General features: G+C 33.2%; 1 protein-coding gene across 1 annotated transcript in view; it reads left to right on the top strand.

The window, feature by feature from the left end:
- The first annotated feature begins 12126 nt into the window (after nt 1–12126).
- The window catches only part of LOC127737250 (CD109 antigen-like), a 90939-nt gene continuing 78283 nt past the window's right edge, over nt 12127–24782 (top strand). Inside the window, exons 1-6 of the mRNA XM_052247793.1 lie at nt 12127–12291; nt 12538–12617; nt 14121–14284; nt 15140–15165; nt 16052–16211; nt 18169–18239. Of these exons, the coding sequence (XP_052103753.1) occupies nt 12541–12617; nt 14121–14284; nt 15140–15165; nt 16052–16211; nt 18169–18239 (498 nt within the window). The 5' untranslated portion in view covers nt 12127–12291; nt 12538–12540. The remainder of the gene's footprint in view (nt 12292–12537; nt 12618–14120; nt 14285–15139; nt 15166–16051; nt 16212–18168; nt 18240–24782) is intronic.

Consider the following 24782-nt stretch of genomic DNA (forward strand, 5'->3'; position numbering starts at 1 on the left):
GAGATACCTGTATATAAGTGATCTTATGACAATGAACATTTAGGCGAGAATCATGAGAATCACGTGATGATAAAACAAATACAAGATTTCTTTAATTTTTCATCACCTAAAAATTATATGATAATTATTCGTGTCAACTTCACAAATAATACATGATGGTCTTGATGTATAGATTCTAGGTACTGACGTTGTTTATCATCTTTATTACGTGTTATAGTGTTCTTTTATGTGTCGTTGTAAAATATTAACGTTTACTGTTTGGTCCATTTTTGGTAGTATCCTTGTACATCCCGGCATTGAATTGTTGTGCTGTTGTCATTTTTTGTATTCTTGTATTTAAATGTTGCGTATGTGCTTTGTCTATATGCCATTTTGTTTTTCTTTGTTGACATATTTGTTTGCTTTTATAGTGATTGAGATTATAACACAATTTTGACTGCTGTATCCCTATTTTTGACATTCTTACCTATCATGTCTGTTTGTTTTGTTCACACATTGTTGTCAATATAATGGAATTTTAAGCGATAGTCATAAAAGTATGAGGTTTAGCTAGTTTTAAAACCAGGTTTAACCCACCATTTTCTACATAAGAAAATGTCTGTACCATGTCAGGAATATGACAGTTTCTTTCCATTCGTTTGATGTATTGAGCTTTTGATTTTGCCAATTGTTAAATGACTTTCCGTTTTTAATTTTCCTTGGATTTTGGAATTTTTAGCTCACTTTCAAGTGAGCTTTTCTCATCACTTGGCGTCCGTCGTCCGTCGTCCTTCGTCGTCTTCCATCGTTTACCTTTACAAAAATTTTCTCCTCTGAAACTACTGGGCCAAATGTAACCAAACTTGGCCACATTCATTATTGGGGTATCGAGTTTAAAAAATGTGTCCAATGACCCGGCCCGCCAACCAAGATGGCCGCCATGGCTAAAAATAGGACATAGGGGTAAAATGCAGACTTTGCCTTCTATCTCTGAAACCAAAGCATTTAGAGCAAATCTGACAAGGGGTAAAATTGATTATCAGACAAATCAGACAACCCGTTTTTTGGTTGCTGCCCCTGAATTGGTAATTTTAAGAAAATTTTGCAGTTTTTGGCTATTATCATCAATATTATTATAGATAGAGATAAAATGTAAACAGCTATAATGTACAGCAAGGTAATATCTTCAAATAAATCAACAAGACCAAAATGGTCAATTCACTCCTAAAGGAGTTATTTTCCTTTATAATGATTTTTTAACATTTTTTGTAAATTTTTGTAATCTTTTACAAAAATCTTCTCCTCTGAAACTACTGGGCTAAATAAAACCAAACTTAGCCACAATCATCATTGGGGTATCTACTTTACAAATGTGTCCGATGACCCGGCCCGCCAACCAAGATGGCTGCCATGGCTAAAAATAGAATATAGGGGTAAAATGCAGATTTTGGCTTCTTTCTTTGAAACTAAAGTATTTAAAGCAAATCTGTTTGGGACTAAAATGTTTATCAGGTGAACATCTATCTGCCCTAAAATTTTCAGACAAATCAGACAACCTGTAGTTGTGCTGCCCCTGTATTGGTAATTTTTAGGAAATTTTGCAGTTTTTAATTATTATCTTGAATATAATTATAGATAGAGATTAACTGTAAACAGCAATAATGTTCAGCAAGGTAAGATCTACAAATAAGTCAACATGACCAAAATGGTCAATTGACCCCTTAAGGAGTAATTGCCCTTTAATGTCAATTTTTAACAATTTTTTGTAAATTTTTGTAATCTTTTACAAAAATTTCCTCTTAAACTACTAGGACAAATTTAACCAAACTTGGCCACAATCATCATTGGGTATCTTGTTTAAAAAATGTGTTCGATGACCCTGCCTACCAACCAATATGACCGTCATGGCTAAAAATAGAACATAGGGGTAAAATGCAAGGTTTGTCTATAAATTTTTGAACCTTTATAAAAGGAGAAAATCTGAAAGGAGCAAAAATGTTCAGAATAATGAGCTCTACCAATTGTCCATATACATCAAAACTGTTAGACAAATTCTTAAAGGAGTTATTGTCCATAAATGACATTTTATCATTATTTTCATTTTTGCCTATTATCATGAAAACTATGATATTTAGGGAGAAATATTTTTTTTCCTTATGCTTTATGATTTAAATTATACACGTTATAATAGATAAATAAGCACTTTAAATCACAAAAATGATCAGCAAGGCAAGATCTAATGAAAAGTCAAATTTTGCTGATATAGTTAGTAGACTGTCGGTCACTCTTCATAGGAGTGATTGCCCTTAAACGAGGATTTTTGTCATGAAGTCCTGTTGGAGAGTGTCCATTGTTTGATATGCACATAGACCAAGGTGAGCGACACAGGCTTTTTAGAGCCTCTAGTTGTTGTATTACTTTTGACGAAAGTTCCGGTTTATGGTTTTTATTGTCTTGGAATATTTTTTTTAAACTTGAGCGGCGTATTTATCAAAATTCTGAGGTTGACAATAACGGTCCCATTAGGTCTGTACGTCTAGTTACGTACGTATGTCATTTTATTGGAAACCTCTATAAGGCCGAAAATATTGTATCGAATGTTACGAATAAGACATAAGGTAAAAAAAATCAGGTTGAAAAAGTAAATAATGCAATAATGCTGACACGTAGATTACCTAGATTTGATTTTCATAGCATTGATTGATATTTTCCGAACGGACTGAAAATAGAAAGAGCACATGGCTCGTTATATACATTCGTCATATGAAATGTATGGAGGCTTGCAAGGATCATTCGAAATAAGGATTAACACGTTACAGATTCTATTTCAGCAATATAAAATTTTAATTTGAAAATCAAAAAATATTTCCAATCTATCAAGTAACATCCTTCAGATATTTATGACACGATAGTCTTTCAGACATCAGAATTTTGTCTAATATATTTTGAAAAACGGGTTTCAAACTTCTTGCACTTGGTGCAAAACTGAAAACCTCGACAAAACTGTCACAACATTTTGAGAATTTGTCATTAATGTTTAGATAGGAGCTAAGGACTTATCATGAAAAGATATATTTGCTACAAGATGTGTTTCTCACTTCCGTTAAAAGTAATATCAGAAAAGCGTTTATAACTCATGAAATTTATAGTGTTACTATCATTCAATGTGTGTTAAATTTCTTTTGAAACTTAAAAATGACAAACTAAGCTTGATGTAACTTTAAAGGTCTGTAGATGAAACGAATTTGGCTGTAAAAGAGAAGTGAAAGATACCAAAGGGACATTCAAATTCATAAGTCGAAAAAGAACTGACAACGCCATGGTTAAAAAAGAAAAAGACCAACAGACAAAAAAAAAAAGTACATAAAACACAACATAGAAACTAAAGACTAAGCAACACGTACTCCATCAAAAATTGAGGTGATCTCATGTGCTCCGAAAGGGTAAGAAGATCCTGCTCCACATTTGGCACCTGTCGTGTTGCTCCTGTTAGTACAAACCCGGTGATAAGTCGAATTCGGTAGGTCACATTCGGTGTAAAGAGGACAGGAATGTAGTTATGACAATTAGATCATATCGGTTGTCATCTGTGTAACAAATTTTATGTGAATGAAACATACCAGGGTATTCCTGAACACAACAGAATGTTCATTTAACTTATTTCAAATACTGTTGAAGATGGATCTCATTTTTTTAATGATGTTATTTACACACATAATATCACTTTTAGTGAATATTACCTTATGTTCAGGGTATTTTTAAAAACATGTAGCCCTTATCCATAGATTTTTATAGTTTTTTCTTATCTTGTACTGTGACACAACTGTCCGAAGTATGAGGGATGGTTTGGTCCCAACAAACTAGTTTAATCTGGAAACATTCTGTATGTGCCTGTCCCAAGTCAGGAGCCTGTAATTCTGTTATTGTCGTTTGTTGCTGAATTTCATATTTGTTTTTCGTTCATTGTTTTGTACATAAATGAGGCAGTTAGTTTTTTTTCGTTTGAATTGTTTTACATTAGTGATTTCGGGGTCATGTATAGCTGAATATGCGGTATAGGTTTTGCCCATTGTTGAAGGCCGTACGGTGACCCATAGCTGTAAACGTCTATGTCATTTGTTATCATTGAAAATCATACCACATATTCTTATTTTTAAAATAAAAGTTAATACCGAAAAACGTTTGTGGTTAAGAGACAAATAACCTAAAAGGTTACTCTGTTTAATATTTCTTTAATCTTTTTGTATGACACTATAAAATTATAGTTGAACTTGTAAAATCCTGATCACTCATCTATTACACAATATCTTATCTAGTCAAGTTCAATATTTTGTTCATGTGCTAGATAACTACCACAGTTTTTTTTCCAATACAGCGAATGTTGTAGGAGTAAAAGAAAAATATGATTTGGTGAGCTTCTACTTACTTACACTCTTATGAATCGTTTAATCTATTATTGTTTTTATCGTTAAAAATGTCAATGAATTAAGAAGGAAAGTTAAAACCCGGCTTCTTATCGACTGGATTTAATTTGATGTTTTTCGTTTTGCATAAAAGCGAGTAACTTAAAAACCGCAGAGGACGTCCTTTGTGCACAAAGGAGCACAATGTAGCACAAATGACATAAAATCATTTGCACAATGGGCACAAGGGCATTCATACGATTTTTTTTTTTATTAAATACATGCGCTTAATCGATAAGTTGAAGGTTAACGACACCGTGTTACAAAGTCGGTACGGATATGCATAAAAATACGGCATTTTCAAGATTTTCAATTATCGAAAATTTTATCATACTATATTTTTAAAAGTATTACTAAACATGATCATAAAATAAAGACTGGATTTTAACAGATGAAAATAAAGCAAACATTATATACCAGCTTTGATAAGTGTTTGGTATGACTATAAATTTTCACTTCTTCGTACTATGAATAACAAAATTATTTATTTTGTTGAAATATTTCCATTCTCAATTTAAACTGTATACCTAACAACACAAATATTTTTATTTGCCTGTGTATATTATTATATTTGGCGGCTTTTTGTTCAAGGTAATTGTTGTTTTTTTTTAAATTGTTTAACATCTCACAGCGGTATTCTACTGTTGCCTTTTTTTATTTACCCCTTATTTTATTGATTTTGTATTTACATTGTATAATAGATTGAATTTATTCGTTCAGTGTATTTTCACTTGTGTTAATATATGTTTTGATTAAGTTAAGTCATTTCAATTGATATTTTATAGTGTGTCTTTCTATGTTGTGATGTTACACTATTGTTTCAGATAAGGGTGAAGGTTTGTACCTATTAAAACGTTTAAACCCGCTGCATTTGTTTGCACCTGTCCTAAGTCAGGAATCTGATGTTCAGTAGTTGTCGTTTGTTGATGTGGTTCATAAGTGTTTCTTGTTACTCGTTTTTTTTTATATAGATTAGACCGTTGGTTTTCCCGTTTGAATGGTTTTACACTAGTCATTTTTGAGGCTCTTTATAGCTTGTTGTTCGGTGTGAGCCAAGGCTCCGTAATAAAGACCGTACTTTGATCTATAATGGTTTAATTTTACAAATTGTGACTTGGATGGAGAGTTGTCTCATTGGCACTCATACCACATCTTCTTATATCGATTGTATGTCATAATTTCAATTCCACTAATAATAACTATTGTATGATGAAGACTTAATTGCGATTGGCATGAACACAGGGACAATTTTTACAATCAGTTATCAGTGTTAAAAAGCAGTCTTTGAAATCAAGAAAATTGTTTTTTTATACAAATCATATGTATTTAATCAATATTTGACAAAAAAAGAACTCTCAGATCCCGTGTTCAGATCGGTACTTAGTGTCTTTTTGTTGTGGGGATGTATAAGTACCCGTCCACGTCCACTCTGTGCTTTTGTTAGATGTTTTTCCATTTGTATCCATCTGATGAATTAAGCCTTTTTCAATTGATTTTCATAGTTTGTTTTTATGTTGTACTGTTACACCACTCTCCCAGGTTAAAGGAGGGTTGATCGCCTGGAGTTCAGTGATTGTCGTTGGTTTATGTCTGTCATATTTGTTTTTCGGAAATTGTTTTGTTATAGATTAGGCCGTTAGTTTTCTCAATTGAATTGTTTCATACTTTTCATGTCGGGGCCTTTTATAGGCGACCATACGAAATAGGTTTTGCCCTTTGTTTAAGGCCGTACGGTTGCCTATAATTGCTCACATCCACTTCATTTGAACTTTGATTGATAGTTGTTTTATTGGTAATCATACCACATCTCCTTATTTTTATATGCAGACATATGCAGAAAAAACAAGTTTTCTAAGTATAGATCGGAGAAGCAGTGATCAACGAAATCGTCTGTTGAAGTAAAAAGGGAGAAAAAATATTCAAAATCTTTCAAAGCCATACATTTTACGATGATATACTTTCATTACAATTAAGTATCGAGTCTATATAGACAACAACAGGTTTATTTTCTTTTTATGGAAATAAAAAGTCGTAAAGTAAGAACATTTCTGTAGATTATTTGTTTTTGTCCAGAATAAAATTTGATAAAGCAAAGTCTATATTGACATTTCTGAAATACGGATTAAAAAAAAATCATATTAAATTCATAGTTTTAGAAGTACTGCAATACCGATCCGTTTTGCTTCTTGTGAAAAATCTTCATAGATATTATGATTCGCAAAGTAAAAAAAATATCGATATATCCTTTGTTTTGTCCTTAATAATTTGTGACGAAACAAAGTGTATATTGACATATATTCATAGCTTTCGACAACAAAATATTATATTCAAAGACACGGAATTACTGCCATACCGATCCTTTTTGCCTGTTGTGAAAACCTTTCTTCATAGAAATTATGATTCATAATGTTTTAACATCTTTATAGATGCTTTTGTTATGTCTAGAATAAAATTTGAAAAAAGTTAATATTGACATTTCTGAAATACGGATAACCAAAATTCACATGTCTCGCTTCCTACGCCACTATTCGAAGACACCCAGTTACTTTAACACCAGTTCCTTTTTGCGTCTTGTGAAACATTTTGTTCATAGCATATACATTTGAAGAAAAAACATAGTATGATAGCATCATTTACTAAAAAAAATATATTTATGTCATCATAGCAATATCAAAGGACGAACTTACCAAGAATCAACGCTTCAATGACAAGGAAAATGTCACTGCAATAACGCCAGAACAACCTGATAGTCCGTCTTGCCCAGTGGCAGCTTTTCAGAAATACGTTTCTAAATTGCATCCTAAATGGCAAAGGCCACTGGGATCCTTTTATGAAGAGTCTGCTACTTGGTATTGAAATTCTCTAGTTGGTCGTGACACTTTGGCTCAATTTATGAATAAGTTAAGTAAACTTTGTTTGTTATCACAAGTTTACACTAACCATTCAATCCGGGCGACCGGCGCAACTATTCTAACAGAAAGCAGGTACTTTGCTGATGCTCAAATCATGTCTGTAACTGGCCTCAAAAGTGTCTCGAGTTTGGCAATATATCAAAGAACTTCCGACAAGGCAAAATTTCAAATGGGACAAATGATTGATGCTGCAATGAATGGAAGAGATCCTGATGCAAATGCCTTGCCTGCCACAAATCAACAACTAACATTACCTTCACCTGTTCAACCGTTGGCACTTCCTACTCCGGCTAGATCCTCAACAATGGCGTCCACTTCAGAAGTAACGCAAATGACAGAGATTAGAAATCAACTCTTTGGTATAAACATTAATGAGTTGTTCAGCAACTATGACACTGTTCCACAAATGCCAGTATTCCATGGTTGTTACATTTGATCCATCAACATAAACATGAACAACAAATTAATAACTTTCACGTCCGTATGTAATGAATATTGATTTGATCCACGTTTTTTTCAGCCATTCAGAACAATAACAGTCAATTTTACTTAATGTCGTGTTGTTCCAGTGAAAAAAATTAAAACTGTTGATTATCCATGAATATCTTTAATTAAATATGTAATACTCTAAGGATTTTATCCTATTATTACCATCATTGACATTGATTTTAGTAAATGCATCACTTGGCCACCACTTCGTCAATGAAAGGCACTTTTGACCTAGTTATGCAAATGACCCACGTTAACGTCACATCGTCTATGACGTAACGCTCGCGACATTAACCGCCAAATATGAATTTATTCAGTTTCTCTGTCTCTGGATTAAAAACGTCTTATATTTGACTACCTGTAGGGTACTACCAAAGGTAGTACCCTACACCCCGTAATAAATATGTCAAATTTCCAAATTTCAATAAAACTTTTTTAGATAATGAAAAAAACGTTGTTTTCACGTTACACTTTGTAAAATCATTCGATTCGGACTTAGACCGGGGATAAATTCGTTATCTGCGTTCATATCCGTAGATATGGGTATTTTAACACCCTTCAGTACCCTATACACTTCAGGGTGTTAAAATACCCATATCTACGGATATGAACGTAGATAACTTATAATGTCGGTTAAAGTATATTTTACTACCTACTTGAAATATACTTTGGCCATAATAAGGCGATATTTATTCAAACTATTTTTTCTTCCAGGTTACGATGAGGACCTTCAGTTAAGCATATTAAATATGTCTGACTAAGAATCGTATGATTTTGTAAAACCTCAGTTTTTCAATAAGCGGCATGGACGGTATAGAATCCACTTCCTTATTTTATAAACGTAGATATGTTTTTTTTTGGGTCAGATTTTGTATATTAAATTTATGTTGTGAGAAGTGAGTATTTAATTTATGTTTGTGGACAGATTTGTGTATCATTCAAACCAATACAAAATTACAGCTATCATTTCGGATATTGCAGACTTTTCAAACCAGTTCGCATTGGAAAAGATGACAAAGAGAAAAGATCTTTTCTTAAACTTTCCTTTGCCAACAAAGGTCTCGATGGCGTCAAGATAGGCAATATCCTTCATCATAAATTAGTTCGTTCGAAAATACCTCCTTATTTTAAAGATCAGTCTGTACCAATAATTTCTTATACCTATACCAAACCAATTGCAACTAAAATTTTCAATTACAAACACGTTATGCAGGATCTCAACATTGACGACTTCAAGTCTAAACCTCCTGATTGCACCTGTGCTAGTTCCCAATTCACATATAATCCGGCTGGCCACGTTATTACCGGAGACCTCAACATTGTCAATAACACTTCCCTGCGAAATTTGTTATCCAAAGGTCCGAAATATCGTGAGCCTAAATCCATCAATTGGAAATACAACTTCAAAATACTGATGGATTCAGTCGAGGATTATGCCAGGCAATGGGCTAAACGCGAGAAAGAAGACGTAGATACTCTTTCCGAATGGATTAAGGCTGTGAGGTCGTTGATACAAATCCGAATTAAGAAACTAAATGGGCATATCAATACCCACGTAACATCAATTTTTAAAGACCCAAATTTTGCAAAACACTTGACCTACCTCCATGACAAATATGTTGTTGTCCCCGCAGATAAAGCCCCAAACAACATCGTTTTTGTGTGTAAATATCATTACATAAACTGCTTGATAAATGAATTAGGTATTGACAATTCACTTGGAAACTCAACACAACCCTCACGACACTTACCAAAGAGGAAATCCTAGATAATCATAAGTCTGTTCTATGTTCCTTTGGAATTTCAACCAAAGATGAAGAACTGGATCTTCCATCACTGTATTGGATACCTAAACTATATAAGTGTCCTTACAAACAACGGTATATTGCTGGGTCTTCCAAGTGCTCCACGAAACATCTTTCTAAATTATTAAGATCTATTTTATCAGCAATCAAAGCCGGGCTCCAACGTTATTGTGAAACTGCCTATTCTAGAGGTGGCGTGAATCAGATGTGGATACTAAAAAATTCCAAAGACCTTTTAGAGTACATACAATCTAAGACTCTCTCATCTTGCAATAGTATTAAAACATTTGACTTTTCCACACTTTACACAAGTATTCCCCATTCCAAACTAAAAGACAAATTGAAAGAGTTGGTATTACTTTGTTTCATTAAAAAGAACGGCGAACGTAGATACAAGTATCTTGTCTTGGGGAGGGATAAATCCTACTTTGTAAAGAATCACTCTGATTAAAAAAAAAAATTCTCTGAAACTGACATTATCAAGATGCTTGATTTCTTGATTGACAACATATTTGTTACGTTTGGAGGACGTGTTTTTCAACAGACTGTCGGAATTCCAAAGGGAACCAATTGTTCCCCTCTTCTTGCCGACTTGTTTCTTTATTATTATGAGGCTGACTTCATACAGGAACTTCTTAGGAAGAAAGATAAGAAGTTAGCAGCATCCTTTAACTCTACGTTCCGCTATATAGATGATGTTCTCTCACTAAAAAATACAAAATTTGGTGACTATGTTGAACGAATCTATCCCATCGAACTAGAGATAAAGGATACTACAGATACAGTTAAGTCTGCCTCATATCTTGACTTACATCTAGAAATTGACAATGAGTGTCGGTTGAAAACAAAACTTTACGACAAAAGAGATGATTTCAGCTTCCCAATTGTGAACTTTCCATTTCTATGTAGCAGCATTCCAGCAGCGCCTGCATACGGAGTATATATCTGCCAATTGATACGATATTCCCGGGCTTGTGTTTCCTATCATGATTTCCTTGATAGAGGATTGCTGCTCACAAGGATGCTATTAAACCAAGAGTTCCAAATGGTGAAGTTGAAATCATCCCTTCGTAAATTCTACGGACGCCATCACGAGTTGGTTGACCGTTATGGAATAACCGTTTCACAGATGATATCGGATATGTCGTAGTTATGTCGTAACTACAATACCCTTCCCTTTTCACGAATGTGACCTACCGAATTAGACTATTTACCGGATTTGTAATAACATAAGCAACACGACGGGTGCCACATGTGGAGCAGGATCTGCTTACTCTTCCGGAGCACCTGAGATCACCCCCAGTTTTTGGTGGGGTTCTTGTTGCTTAGTCTTTAGTTTTCTATGTTGTGTCATCTGTACTATTATTTGTCTGTTTGTCTATTTATTTTTGGCCATGGCGTTGTCAGTTTGTTTTCGATCTATGAGTTTGACTGTCCCTCTGGTATCTTTCGTCCCTCTTTTTAGTACATTGTACATGTCTTAAAGAAGTTTAATGTATTGTACTGTAAACTATTTGTCTATTAAGTAAAGCGATGAATTCACTCATATAAACAAACTTTTATAAAAAAAATTGAGAATGGAAACGGGGAATGTGTCAAAGAGACAAAAAAAAAAAAAAACAACCAAAGAGCAGAAAACAGCCAATGTCCACATTTGGGTCTTCAACACCGCGAGAAAATTCCGCTCCCGGAGGCGGGCTTCATCTGGCTCCTAAACAATGATGTATACTAGTTCAGCGAAAATGGACGTCTCTCGTAACTCCGAAACATAAATGAACCAAAATTAAAAAACATACAAAGACAAACAAAGGCTAGAGTTTCCTGACTTGGGACAGACGCAAAAATGCGGCGGGGTTTTAAACACACAGCAATACGGACATTAAACGCAGTTAAAAAGAGGTCCGAGTCAGATGTTAGAATAGGTAACAGAAGAAACTAAGCAACATGACAATGATAACATGAATTAACAAAGGACTACAAGCAGTTACTAACATACCAACTCTAGACCTCAATTAAACTGATCGAAAGATTATGTCTTCATCATCTGATAAGAATTTTATAGGTAGATATTTATGAACAAAATTTTTCTCTGTGTGAATCATATAAATGCATTCGTTTTTTAGTAAATCTTTTTAAATCAAGTCATAATTTTTTTTAATACAGCTGTATTATTACCATAATAAAAAAAGAAATGTCAGAATGACATTGTTATATTAGGATTATATAGCTTGTGAATACAAGCACAAAGAGATTAGTTATACATCAATGCACCACATAATTGCATTCTTACCATAAGTACTATTACAACTTAATCGTATTACAGAATGCACGTTAGTCACGTATACAATGATGTATTTCCGGCATTGCTTATTTAACGGGATTTTTTTGCGTTTTGAAATTAGGTGAAAAGATATATAAAATACAATGTGTTGCAAATATAATCAGTTTTTAGTTTGTTTAATAAATAATGTTTACTAACGCTTAAGAAGACTTTTTATTGCAGTCAAAACTCAACATATGCAATCAGTGTCAAAGGTCTTTAAATATAATGTATTCATAGATATTTGTTCCACACAGTTCTTTGATTAAATAAAACTGTTTCTCCTCTACATTATACGGCATTTTAGCAACAAAGATAAACAGGTAAGCTTTATCAGATTGTGAATTATATTCTGGTTTAGGATTTTTGTTTTATTTCTGCTGTTAATTTTTTCCCTTAACTCTTCTATTTTCCACAGAAAAAAATTGCCAAGTTTCGCTTCCGATATTCTGTATAAGTCCTTATGATGACTGTAACATTAGCAAGACGTTCAAAAACTGTTTAATCATTTAGCGCACATATATTTATTATTTATAACAAAACATTATGCTGTTTCCTTTATGTTATAGTTCATGGATACACAAAGAGTAACCATGAGACTTGTGTTAAGTCTACTATTGGCTTTCGTTGGGCTCGTATTGACCAAAAAGTAAGTTACAGCACATTTTGTCTGCAAAAACCCTAACCAAAAACCGTAACTATACGATACCTCAAATTAAAATAAAATTGCGTTCGGTGTCCTTGTTCATAAATAAAGGCAACAGTAGTATACCGCTGTTCAATAGTCATAAATCGATTAAGCGAAAACAAATCCGGGTCACAAATCAAAACCGATGGAAACACATCAACTTTAAGAGGAAACCTCTTAACAACAATAACCCAGAACTGCACCGAAAACCAATTAAGGACATTTTTATAATACAATGCAATATAGGAACCAGTATATGGGAATGGAAGTAGTTAGGTGAGCTATTCAACCAGGTTTAACCCACCGTTTTCATAAGAAATTGGCCGTACCAAGTCAGGAATATGACAGTTATTTCTATTCGTTCCGTTGGTTAATATAGTCGAGCGTTTGATTTTGTCAGTTTTTATGGACTTCTCCCTTTCTGAATTTTTCTTGGATTTCGGTAATTTTGTTTATATTTTTCCATAAAATTAAACATACTGTTTATTTGTCATTTGAAATAATCAAAAAAGTAAATACAAAACCTTGATTATAACAAAACCTAAGTGAACGCGGGGTATGCAGTTTCTGCATCGCGTATGGAAAGCGCCGTTTAGTAATAATGACACATTATTACAATTAATGATGTGATAAACACCGAAAGTATGATGGTACTGTGGTAAACACAAATGAAACATATCCCTCGTCATCTGTGATACAGAAATTCCAGATATTACATAACGATCAACCATACCATGCGGACTCTAGTAAGCCTTTCGAAGGGATGTCTCCAACTTTACTATGGAGAACCCTTGGTTTAGTAGCTTCTTTCAAGGAAATCCCGATAGAGATTACAGCTGTGAAATATCATAACAACTTAGAGATTACACATGGAACCCTCATTGGAAATGTCTAGCCTAAGTGTTGGTCAACATATGAAGCAGACCAAACTGAACCTGTGGTACACATACATGCATTCTTTATATCAAGTCCAATGGATATATGCGACATAACCCTTCTTGAATTTTTAAAAAAATGTTCATTTATTATGACGTTTGTTCCTTTTACATGCTTTAATGTGAAATATCTGAGTGAAATGATAGACAAATGTAATTCACTTTACTTAAAATGATGACAATTTTTGAATTGAAAAATATGTATTGGCGTATAAATTTTTGTTTTTAATTGGAATTTTTGTTCGTATATCAAATTAGCATTAGGTACATTTTACCAGCTTAAAACCATGCTAACTGATATATTAAACCAATTAACATTTCAAGAACATGAACTGTATGTTGTAATAACCAGAATAAAATATGGTTTGGACCTCAACTTTTATGGCATTCATATTTGTAAGTATGAAAAGGAATCGTATTGAAATCATGATAAAACAATAATAAGGATTCAGAAAATCATAAGACCTAAATTACAGAAATTTGTAATTAATAAGTGCTTTGTAATTTATGCCTTGTAATTTTGTTACAGTACATACATAGCAACTGTACCAAAACAGATAAGAGCTGGATCATCGGCTAGAATTTGTTTATCAGCTGTAAAGAGAGGTGTTAGGCAAGTAACAATCTTTGTTACAATATTAGACAAACAAAACGGAACAAAAGCTACAGCCCAAGAACAACGCAATTTACTTCGTGAGTTGAAATATAGAAATTAAATTGTGCTCATAAGATTTATTATGATCAAACTGATAAAATCGACCAACCAATGGAAATTTTGAATAAATTATGATTATAATTTATTAAGACGAATAACAAAGTTATCCTTAACACAAGGAACTGTGTTGGACACAAGTCTTGGCAAAACGACGAAATTAAACTTTACACAAAAAACTGTTGTATATACACGTCATGGTAGAATGACGATATTATACTTAATACAGAAAACTGTTAAACGTGTTAAATATAAGTCATGAGAGAACGACGAAATTATACTTAATACAAGGAACTGTTGGATACACGTCATGGTAGAATGACTGACGAATTTATACTTAACACAAGGAGCTGTTTGGTACACGTCATGGTAGAATGACGAAATTATACTAAATACAAAGAACTATTAGATACACGTCATGGTAGAATGTCAAAATTATACTTAACACAAGGAACTGTTGGATACAAGTCAGGACAGAACGACGAAATTATACTTAACACAAGAACTGTCGAATATAAGTCATGGCAGAAGCTGTGCAATTTGAATACAATAAAGCAATGGTAGTTTACTAATTTTCAATTCACGTAAATAAATAAAAAAGAGACATCAAGGCAACGAACAAAAACTAAATGAGTCGCATGAACCCCAAAAGTATAAAAGTGATCATGCATGCTGTCAAAATAATCTTTGATATTATCATAGATGACCAATCATACTTTACATTTAAATACATGTTTTGTAAATGTACAAGATAATTTTAGTTTTACAAGTCATATATTTCATACATGATGAAATTGTTGATCTACAATTGAATGTATTATTTCTTTTTCTTAAAGGGGGACCTGGATATGTTGATATAAGAGTAAGTGTAATACATTTGAATTGAAGGATATGCTTGGGAAACATTGGTAAAATCAAACTTAGTAACGCATACAAGTATACCAAATTAATGTAGACATACATGGGTACTGAAATAAAACTTAGTTAAACACGCATATATAAAAAAAAAAAAAATAAAGACACACAGAGGTGATGAACTAAATAAGGGTGACAGAAGTTTACCTATGTTCAAATCTCCTGAATCGATTAGAAGATACAAACCAAGGTAACAAACAGAACGGCATGAACATCAAGGAGCGATATAGGGTGCAATTGTAAAACTTAGTTACACATAGAAGTGTCACCAAACAAAATAAACATACAGCGGTGATAAAATACAACCTAGGAACACATTCAAGTATACCAAAACAACGTAGACTTACATTGGTGATGATAAAATAGATCCTTTTAACACGTGTATCAGAACAATGTAGATATACCGGAGCGGTAAAAATAAATACTAGTAACACATGAAAGTGAACCTAGCAATGTAAACATACAAATGAGATGAAAATTAAGCCTAGTGACACACGCAAGTGACCCAAAACAATGTAGATATAAATCTTGTTTTCAGTTACAATAACATCTTCTCGAACGAACCCAATGAAAATGGTTCTAGAAACATTTTACCATAGTGTTCACTTAAATTGGTACGATGCTACTCGTCTGGTCAGTGATACTTAAGAAATATGGCCAACATGACGTTAAATGATCGAACAAAACTAATAATAATCTCACCATATATACAGCAAAGTGTTTTTATAAGATGAAAGTTAATTTGAAAAAAAAAAAAAAAACATTTGTTATACTTTGTTTTCAATTTTTTTTTTAAATGTTGAATTTCAGTATCTGTGTGATATTTCTTTTAGGTACCCGAAAATACCGTTGTAGGAGATGATTACAAGATAAAAGTGAGCGTTAGCGGTGATATCACATTTGACCAAACTGCTACAGGAATCATAGTAACAAGCAAAGCGTCGTCCATTTTTATCCAGACTGACAAAGCCGTTTACAAACCTGGCGATTTAGGTAATTATGACCTCATACTTTAAGTAGTTATACAGTCATAAGTAAAAATGGAACGGACAGCTCATAAGTATGAAGTTAAAGCATGGTATAAAAAAAGTAAAACAACAAAAAGACCGGACTCCTAGGATATTTCAAAACGGAAAGTCCCTTAAGAAATGCCAAAATCAAAAGCTAAAACACATCAAACGAATGGAAAACAACTGTCATATTCCTGACTTGGTACAGACATGTTCGTATGTAGAAAATGGTGGATTAAACCTGGTTTCAAAGCTAGCTAAACCTCTCACTTGTATGACAGTCGCATAAAATTCCATTATATTGACAACAATGGGTGAACAAAACAAACAGACATAATAGGTAAACATGTCAAAAATAGGGGTACAGCAGTCAACATTGTGTTATAATCTCAATCACTATAAAAACAAACAAATATGTCAACAAAGAAAAACAAAATGGCATATAGACAAAGCACATACACAAGAATACAAAACATGACCACAGCACAACAACACAATGGCGTGATGTACAAGTACCGAGCCACGTCTAAAGGATATTACCAAAAAATGGACCAAACAGTAAACGTTAATAATTTACAAAGACAAATAAAAGAACACTATAACACGTAATTAGGATGATAAACAACGTCAGTACCTAGAATATATACAGCAAGACCATCATGTATTATTTGTGAAGTTGATACGGTATATTTATCAACAAGGTATTGGTATCTTCCGATGAACATTTTTTTAGAAAAAAGGACAAGACGTTCTTTGACATAACCCTGGTTCAGTAACTTTTTTCTCAGACACTGGTGACGTTTTACAAAGTCTGAGTAGCAGCTGCAAGCTCTTGAATACGGAATGAATTGAGAAATCTATATCCGATATGCAGGTGAAGTTGGTAAAATTATATTGTTTTTTTCTTTGTCATAAGTGTTGCAGAATTTTTAAACTGTAATATAGCTTGGACTGACAGAAATTGGCAAATAATCTGCATTTTAATATCCATTTGACAGCAAATTTATGAAATCTTTTTAGTTGTCTTTGAGAAGCATTGATTGCTAGTTTGTTTATTGTATCAGATTATTTCAACTTCCCAATTGTGAACTTTTCATTTCTATGTAGCAACATTCCTGCATACTGAGTATATATCTCCCAGTTGATACGATATTCCAGGGCTTGTATTTCCTATCATGATGTCCTTAATAAAGAGTTGCTGCTCACAAAAAAGCTCTTAAAACCAAGAGTTCCAAGTTGTAAAGTTGAAATCGTCCCTTCGTAAATTTTACGGACGCCATCACGAGTTTGTTGACGGTTATGGAATATCCGTTTCACAGACGATAGCAGATATGTTCCAAATGTAGTAACTACAATTCCGTCCCTTTTTTTCCCGAATGTGACCTACCAAATTAGACTTATTACCGGATTTGTACTAACATGAGCAACACGACAGATGCCACATGTGGAGCAGAATCTGCTTACCCTTCCGAAGCACTTGAAATCACTTCCAGTTTTTGGTGGGGTTCGTGTTGCTCAGTCTTCTGTTTTCTATGTTGTGTTTTGTGTACTATTGTTTGTCTGTTGGTCTTTTTTCTTTTTAGCCACGGCGTTGTTAGTTTATTTTCGACTTATGAGTTTGAATGTCCCTTTGGTATCTTTCGCCTCTCTTTTGTAACATGTTAAGAATTGACAAATGAAATCTTTAAATGAGTGGAGCACCATGTTTCATGTTTATATATCAGGAGTTAGTAGCAATTGAGCTACTTAGATTTACATTCTTTAACAACTTCTAATATTTTCATAACTAGTTGTGGGAACGTATATCGGTTATATAGTTACATCTCCTAAGTGAGAACATTGCAATCATTCAAATTATGATAAATATTTGGTTTTGTTAGAGAAATATAAACACATGAAGCTTTCTGTTTAATGGACCAACTGTATTTATTTTTCAACAGTTCAGTTTAGAGTGTTTGGTACTAATACAAGATTAAAAGTTCTCAAAGATCCTTTGACAATTTATATACAGGTTAGTTCATTCAAGAATTTGTCGTTAAGATCCATTTTGTATTAACTTGATTAACAAATTTCATAGGACTCCGACGATAACACAGCTGAAAGAAATACCAAAAAAGTAGCCGTTTATTTGAAACCGAAAAAAAGAATAGAAAAACAATATTGATAATGGGAGATTTAAAGAAACGACTTAAACAAAAACATTACTGACTTAATACAAAAAGTGCAGACATATTTAAGACAAAAATGAAATGATGTCGATATAAATGGTAATGTTCAATTTTGAGTCAAATCAGAAAGATAAAAAATAACGTTTCATTAATTCTGTGCTAATTTGTATTGAAATTTAAATCAAGAATTACAAAACCCCAAAACATAAGTGTCAAGGATGTATTAATACCTGACACCTTGAGGAGCTATATGTTATACATAAATACATAATATTATGAGAACCTATATAACAAATGCTGACTTCATCTATGGTCATCTTTGTCTGAAGGAAGATGGAATTAGTATTTTGAATAATTTCTGAATTTATCAATGTGGTGTTTAAGAAAATTATATTAAACATCATGTCGTCAGTACCGAGAAGCTAATGATACCATCGCGTACTTACAGTCTAAATGTAGTTGTATAGGCAAAATGCTAGAAAATGTAATGAAAAATATTTTATAAATTTCGTGCGTGCTAATCGTTTTTGCTAGATTTGCCTTCTCTAGGAACACTCAAACCCAATACATATAAAATTTCAGTATCTGTAAATATATAAAACCCCATTGAGCATTTTGAATTAAAAAGACCTACAAAGAAAAGTAAAGTTCAGCTACGGTCAATTTTACCTGAGGGAATTGTAACCTTAGTTAAAAAAATCAACTCAAAAAAGTATGTTATAAATCATGTTAATACCGAAGCACTGACAACGGAGCAGTGGATACCCTCGTTGATTAAGAGTCCATCAGTAGTGGTTTCGATCCTGTGATAGTTAATTTAATATCACTTTATAAATTTGATATATCTGAGGGAAGTAGATTCCATTGTCAGGTAAGCCCTAAGGAGAGATATACAGTAAATATTGTTCCGTCTATCTACCTTCAATGAAATAGTAGTCTCAAATAACAAGTTTGCATAAATAAAATACTTGTGATTCTTATTCAAAACAAGATCATCTTAAGACAGTACTCAGTTCAGGTCCAATTTTACCATTCATTTTAGAATTATTTGAAAAAAAAAAAAAAACAAAAACAAAACGTTATAAATTTCATGCGTCAGAAGCGCTTTTCTGGATTCCGAATATTTGAAAGCCAAGGATGTATAAGAACCGAAGACAGTTGAAGAGCTATATGACCAAAAAAGACCTTAAAATAGCCCAATCAATCTAAGGTCAACTTTGTCTGAGGAAATTGAAATCTTCGTTTCTTTATAATTTCAAAATCTATTAACGTAAAAATATTAGAAAGGTTTATTTTAAATCAGATCAGTACCAAAGTACTGACAACTGAGCTGATAATACCCACGGGGACTCATAGTCAGCAGAGGTATTGACCCAGTGCGGGAACAATGAAAACAACACGTTGAAATATATACTCAGTTTCAATCTGATTGACGAGCATTTAAACTACTGAAAATAATTGTTTCATCATTCAATGGGTAGTTAAACAATCTTAAGGAGTGTGACATCATCTCTTTCTTCAGCCCGCTGTATGAATATTCGCGTATAATTACAGCTTTTTGCCACCATAGGCTGTTCCCGCGTATCGACAAACCTAAAGATCATAAACGTCATTTTCTAAAAATTAAATATATTAGCAGAAGTATTGATTTTATCAACTTATCTAGTATATTTAATGACTCTACCGTTCAAAACTTCATACCTCCCTATTTTGATAACACAGAACCACCTTTTATTTCATACACATACAAAAAATCCAGCAGAAGTTTAATTTTTAATTATACACCGGTAACATCAGGCGTCAATGTAGAAAATAATACTCCTTTAACTTGAAACTGTGAACCGTCGAAGTTTAGATATGTTCTCTATGGCCATTTTATTACGGGGGACCTCAATATCGTCCAGGACAGAGAGGTTAAACACTTTTTGAAAAAAGGACCAAAATATCGTCCTCTATCTAAAATAGATTGGAAACAGTGTCGTCAGGTCACCAAAGATGCTCTTTCCTCGTTTTGTAAAAATTGGTGTAAACGGGAAAAATCTGATAAAAAATCTCTTGATTCTTATTTAAATAAATGTATGAATGTGGTAGATAATAGAATATCACATTTTGAAAATAATTTAGAAGTAAATAATAGAGTACATAGTACGCCTATTTCCAGAATAAGAAATAAACTTCAAGAACTTTCAAAGCAGTTTGTGTTTGTACCGGCCGACAAAGCAGCCAACAATGTGGTGGTGGTATGCCGAAAATACTACACGGACGTTCTTAAGAATGAAAGTTTAAATTCATCTACATTTAAGTCCATGCGCCCCACAAAGAGTCATATAGTTAACAAACATATCATAACCACATCACAGCTTAAGGCTTCTTCTGAACATTTGAAGGTCTCTACTATGTATTGGTGACCCAAACTACACAAAAAAACAGTAAAATATCGTTTCAACTCGGCCTCTAGTAAGTGTTCTACAACTAATCTTTCAGTGCTTTTAACAATTTTAAATCAGATCAGTACCAAAGTACTGACTACTGAGCTGATAATACCCACGGGGACTCATAGTCAGCAGAGGTATTGACCCAGTGCGGGAACAATGAAAACAACACGTTGAAATATATACTCAGTTTCAATCTGATTGACGAGCATTTAAACTACTGAAAATAATTGTTTCATCATTCAATGGGTAGTTAAACAATCTTAAGGAGTGTGACATCATCTCTTTCTTCAGCCCGCTGTATGAATATTCGCGTATAATTACAGCTTTTTGCCACCATAGGCTGTTCCCGCGTATCGACAAACCTAAAGATCATAAACGTCATTTTCTAAAAATTAAATATATTAGCAGAAGTATTGATTTTATCAACTTATCTAGTATATTTAATGACTCTACCGTTCAAAACTTCATACCTCCCTATTTTGATAACACAGAACCACCTTTTATTTCATACACATACAAAAAATCCAGCAGAAGTTTAATTTTTAATTATACACCGGTAACATCAGGCGTCAATGTAGAAAATAATACTCCTTTAACTTGAAACTGTGAATCGTCGAAGTTTAGATATGTTCTCTATGGCCATGTTATTACGGGGGACCTCAATATCGTCCAGGACAGAGAGGTTAAACACTTTTTGAAAAAAGGACCAAAATATCGTCCTCTATCTACAATAGATTGGAAACAGTGTCGTCAGGTCACCAAAGATGCTCTTTCCTCGTTTTGTAAAAATTGGTGTAAACGGGAAAAATCTGATAAAAAATCTCTTGATTCTTATTTAAATAAATGTATGAATGTGGTAGATAATAGAATATCACATTTTGAAAATAATTTAGAAGTAAATAATAGAGTACATAGTACGCCTATTTCCAGAATAAGAAATAAACTTCAAGAACTTTCAAAGCAGTTTGTGTTTGTACCGGCCGACAAAGCAGCCAACAATGTGGTGGTGGTATGCCGAAAATACTACACGGACGTTCTTAAGAATGAAAGTTTAAATTCATCTACATTTAAGTCCATGCGCCCCACAAAGAGTCATATAGTTAACAAACATATCATAACCACATCACAGCTTAAGGCTTCTTCTGAACATTTGAAGGTCTCTACTATGTATTGGTGACCCAAGTTACACAAAAAAACAGTAAAATATCGTTTCAACTCGGCCTCTAGTAAGTGTTCTACAACTAATCTTTCAATGCTTTTAACAATTTTAAATCAGATCAGTACCAAAGTACTGACTACTGATCTGATAATACCCACGGGGACTCATAGTCAGCAGAGGTATTGACCCAGTGCGGGAACAATGAAAACAACACGTTGAAATATATACTCAGTTTCAATCTGATTGACGAGCATTTAAACTACTGAAAATAATTGTTTCATCATTCAATGGGTAGTTAAACAATCTTAAGGAGTGTGACATCATCTCTTTCTTTAGCCCGCTGTATGAATATTCGCGTATAATTACAGCTTTTTGCCACCATAGGCTGTTCCCGCGTATCGACAAACCTAAAGATCATAAACGTCATTTTCTAAAAATTAAATATATTAGCAGAAGTATTGATTTTATCAACTTATCTAGTATATTTAATGACTCTACCGTTCAAAACTTCATACCTCCCTATTTTGATAACACAGAACCACCTTTTATTTCATACACATACAAAAAATCCAGCAGAAGTTTAATTTTTAATTATACACCGGTAACATCAGGCGTCAATGTAGAAAATAATACTCCTTTAACTTGAAACTGTGAATCGTCGAAGTTTAGATATGTTCTCTATGGCCATGTTATTACGGGGGACCTCAATATCGTCCAGGACAGAGAGGTTAAACACTTTTTGAAAAAAGGACCAAAATATCGTCCTCTATCTACAATAGATTGGAAACAGTGTCGTCAGGTCACCAAAGATGCTCTTTCCTCGTTTTGTAAAAATTGGTGTAAACGGGAAAAATCTGATAAAAAATCTCTTGATTCTTATTTAAATAAATGTATGAATGTGGTAGATAATAGAATATCACATTTTGAAAATAATTTAGAAGTAAATAATAGAGTACATAGTACGCCTATTTCCAGAATAAGAAATAAACTTCAAGAACTTTCAAAGCAGTTTGTGTTTGTACCGGCCGACAAAGCAGCCAACAATGTGGTGGTGGTATGCCGAAAATACTACACGAACGTTCTTAAGAATGAAAGTTTAAATTCATCTACATTTAAGTCCATGCGCCCCACAAAGAGTCATATAGTTAACAAACATATCATAACCACATCACAGCTTAAGGCTTCTTCTGAACATTTGAAGGTCTCTACTATGTATTGGTGACCCAAGTTACACAAAAAAACAGTAAAATATCGTTTCAACTCGGCCTCTAGTAAGTGTTCTACAACTAATCTTTCAATGCTTTTAACAATTTTAAATCAGATCAGTACCAAAGTACTGACTACTGATCTGATAATACCCACGGGGACTCATAGTCAGCAGAGGTATTGACCCAGTGCGGGAACAATGAAAACAACACGTTGAAATATATACTCAGTTTCAATCTGATTGACGAGCATTTAAACTACTGAAAATAATTGTTTCATCATTCAATGGGTAGTTAAACAATCTTAAGGAGTGTGACATCATCTCTTTCTTCAGCCCGCTGTATGAATATTCGCGTATAATTACAGCTTTTTGCCACCATAGGCTGTTCCCGCGTATCGACAAACCTAAAGATCATAAACGTCATTTTCTAAAAATTAAATATATTAGCAGAAGTATTGATTTTATCAACTTATCTAGTATATTTAATGACTCTACCGTTCAAAACTTCATACCTCCCTATTTTGATAACACAGAACCACCTTTTATTTCATACACATACAAAAAATCCAGCAGAAGTTTAATTTTAAATTATACACCGGTAACATCAGGCGTCAATGTAGAAAATAATACTCCTTTAACTTGAAACTGTGAATCGTCGAAGTTTAGATATGTTCTCTATGGCCATGTTATTACGGGGGACCTCAATATCGTGCAGGACAGAGAGGTTAAACACTTTTTGAAAAAAGGACCAAAATATCGTCCTCTATCTAAAATAGATTGGAAACAGTGTCGTCAGGTCACCAAAGATGCTCTTTCCTCGTTTTGTAAAAATTGGTGTAAACGGGAAAAATCTGATAAAAAATCTCTTGATTCTTATTTAAATAAATGTATGAATGTGGTAGATAATAGAATATCACATTTTGAAAATAATTTAGAAGTAAATAATAGAGTACATAGTACGCCTATTTCCAGAATAAGAAATAAACTTCAAGAACTTTCAAAGCAGTTTGTGTTTGTACCGGCCGACAAAGCAGCCAACAATGTGGTGGTGGTATGCCGAAAATACTACACGGACGTTCTTAAGAATGAAAGTTTAAATTCATCTACATTTAAGTCCATGCGCCCCACAAAGAGTCATATAGTTAACAAACATATCATAACCACATCACAGCTTAAGGCTTCTTCTGAACATTTGAAGGTCTCTACTATGTATTGGTGACCCAAACTACACAAAAAAACAGTAAAATATCGTTTCAACTCGGCCTCTAGTAAGTGTTCTACAACTAATCTTTCAGTGCTTTTAACAAGTTCCTTAACTACTATCAAAGAGCTTATCATAAACTATTGTAATAAAATATATGAAAATAGTGGAATTTACTATTTTTGGAGTGTAAGAAATTCTTTGGATGTTTTAGATAAATTACAAGCTTTTGATGGTGCTTTTGATTTTGTTGACAACTTTGACTTTTCTACTCTTTACACTACACTTCCACACAATCTTATCAAACAAAAATTTGACTATTTAATTAAATGATCGTTTGGTAAATCTGAATGCAAATATATTTGCTGCAACTCATTTAAAGCC

Source organism: Mytilus californianus, unplaced genomic scaffold, assembly GCF_021869535.1.
Source record: "Mytilus californianus isolate M0D057914Y unplaced genomic scaffold, xbMytCali1.0.p SCAF_4, whole genome shotgun sequence".
Classification (NCBI taxonomy): domain Eukaryota; kingdom Metazoa; phylum Mollusca; class Bivalvia; order Mytilida; family Mytilidae; genus Mytilus; species Mytilus californianus.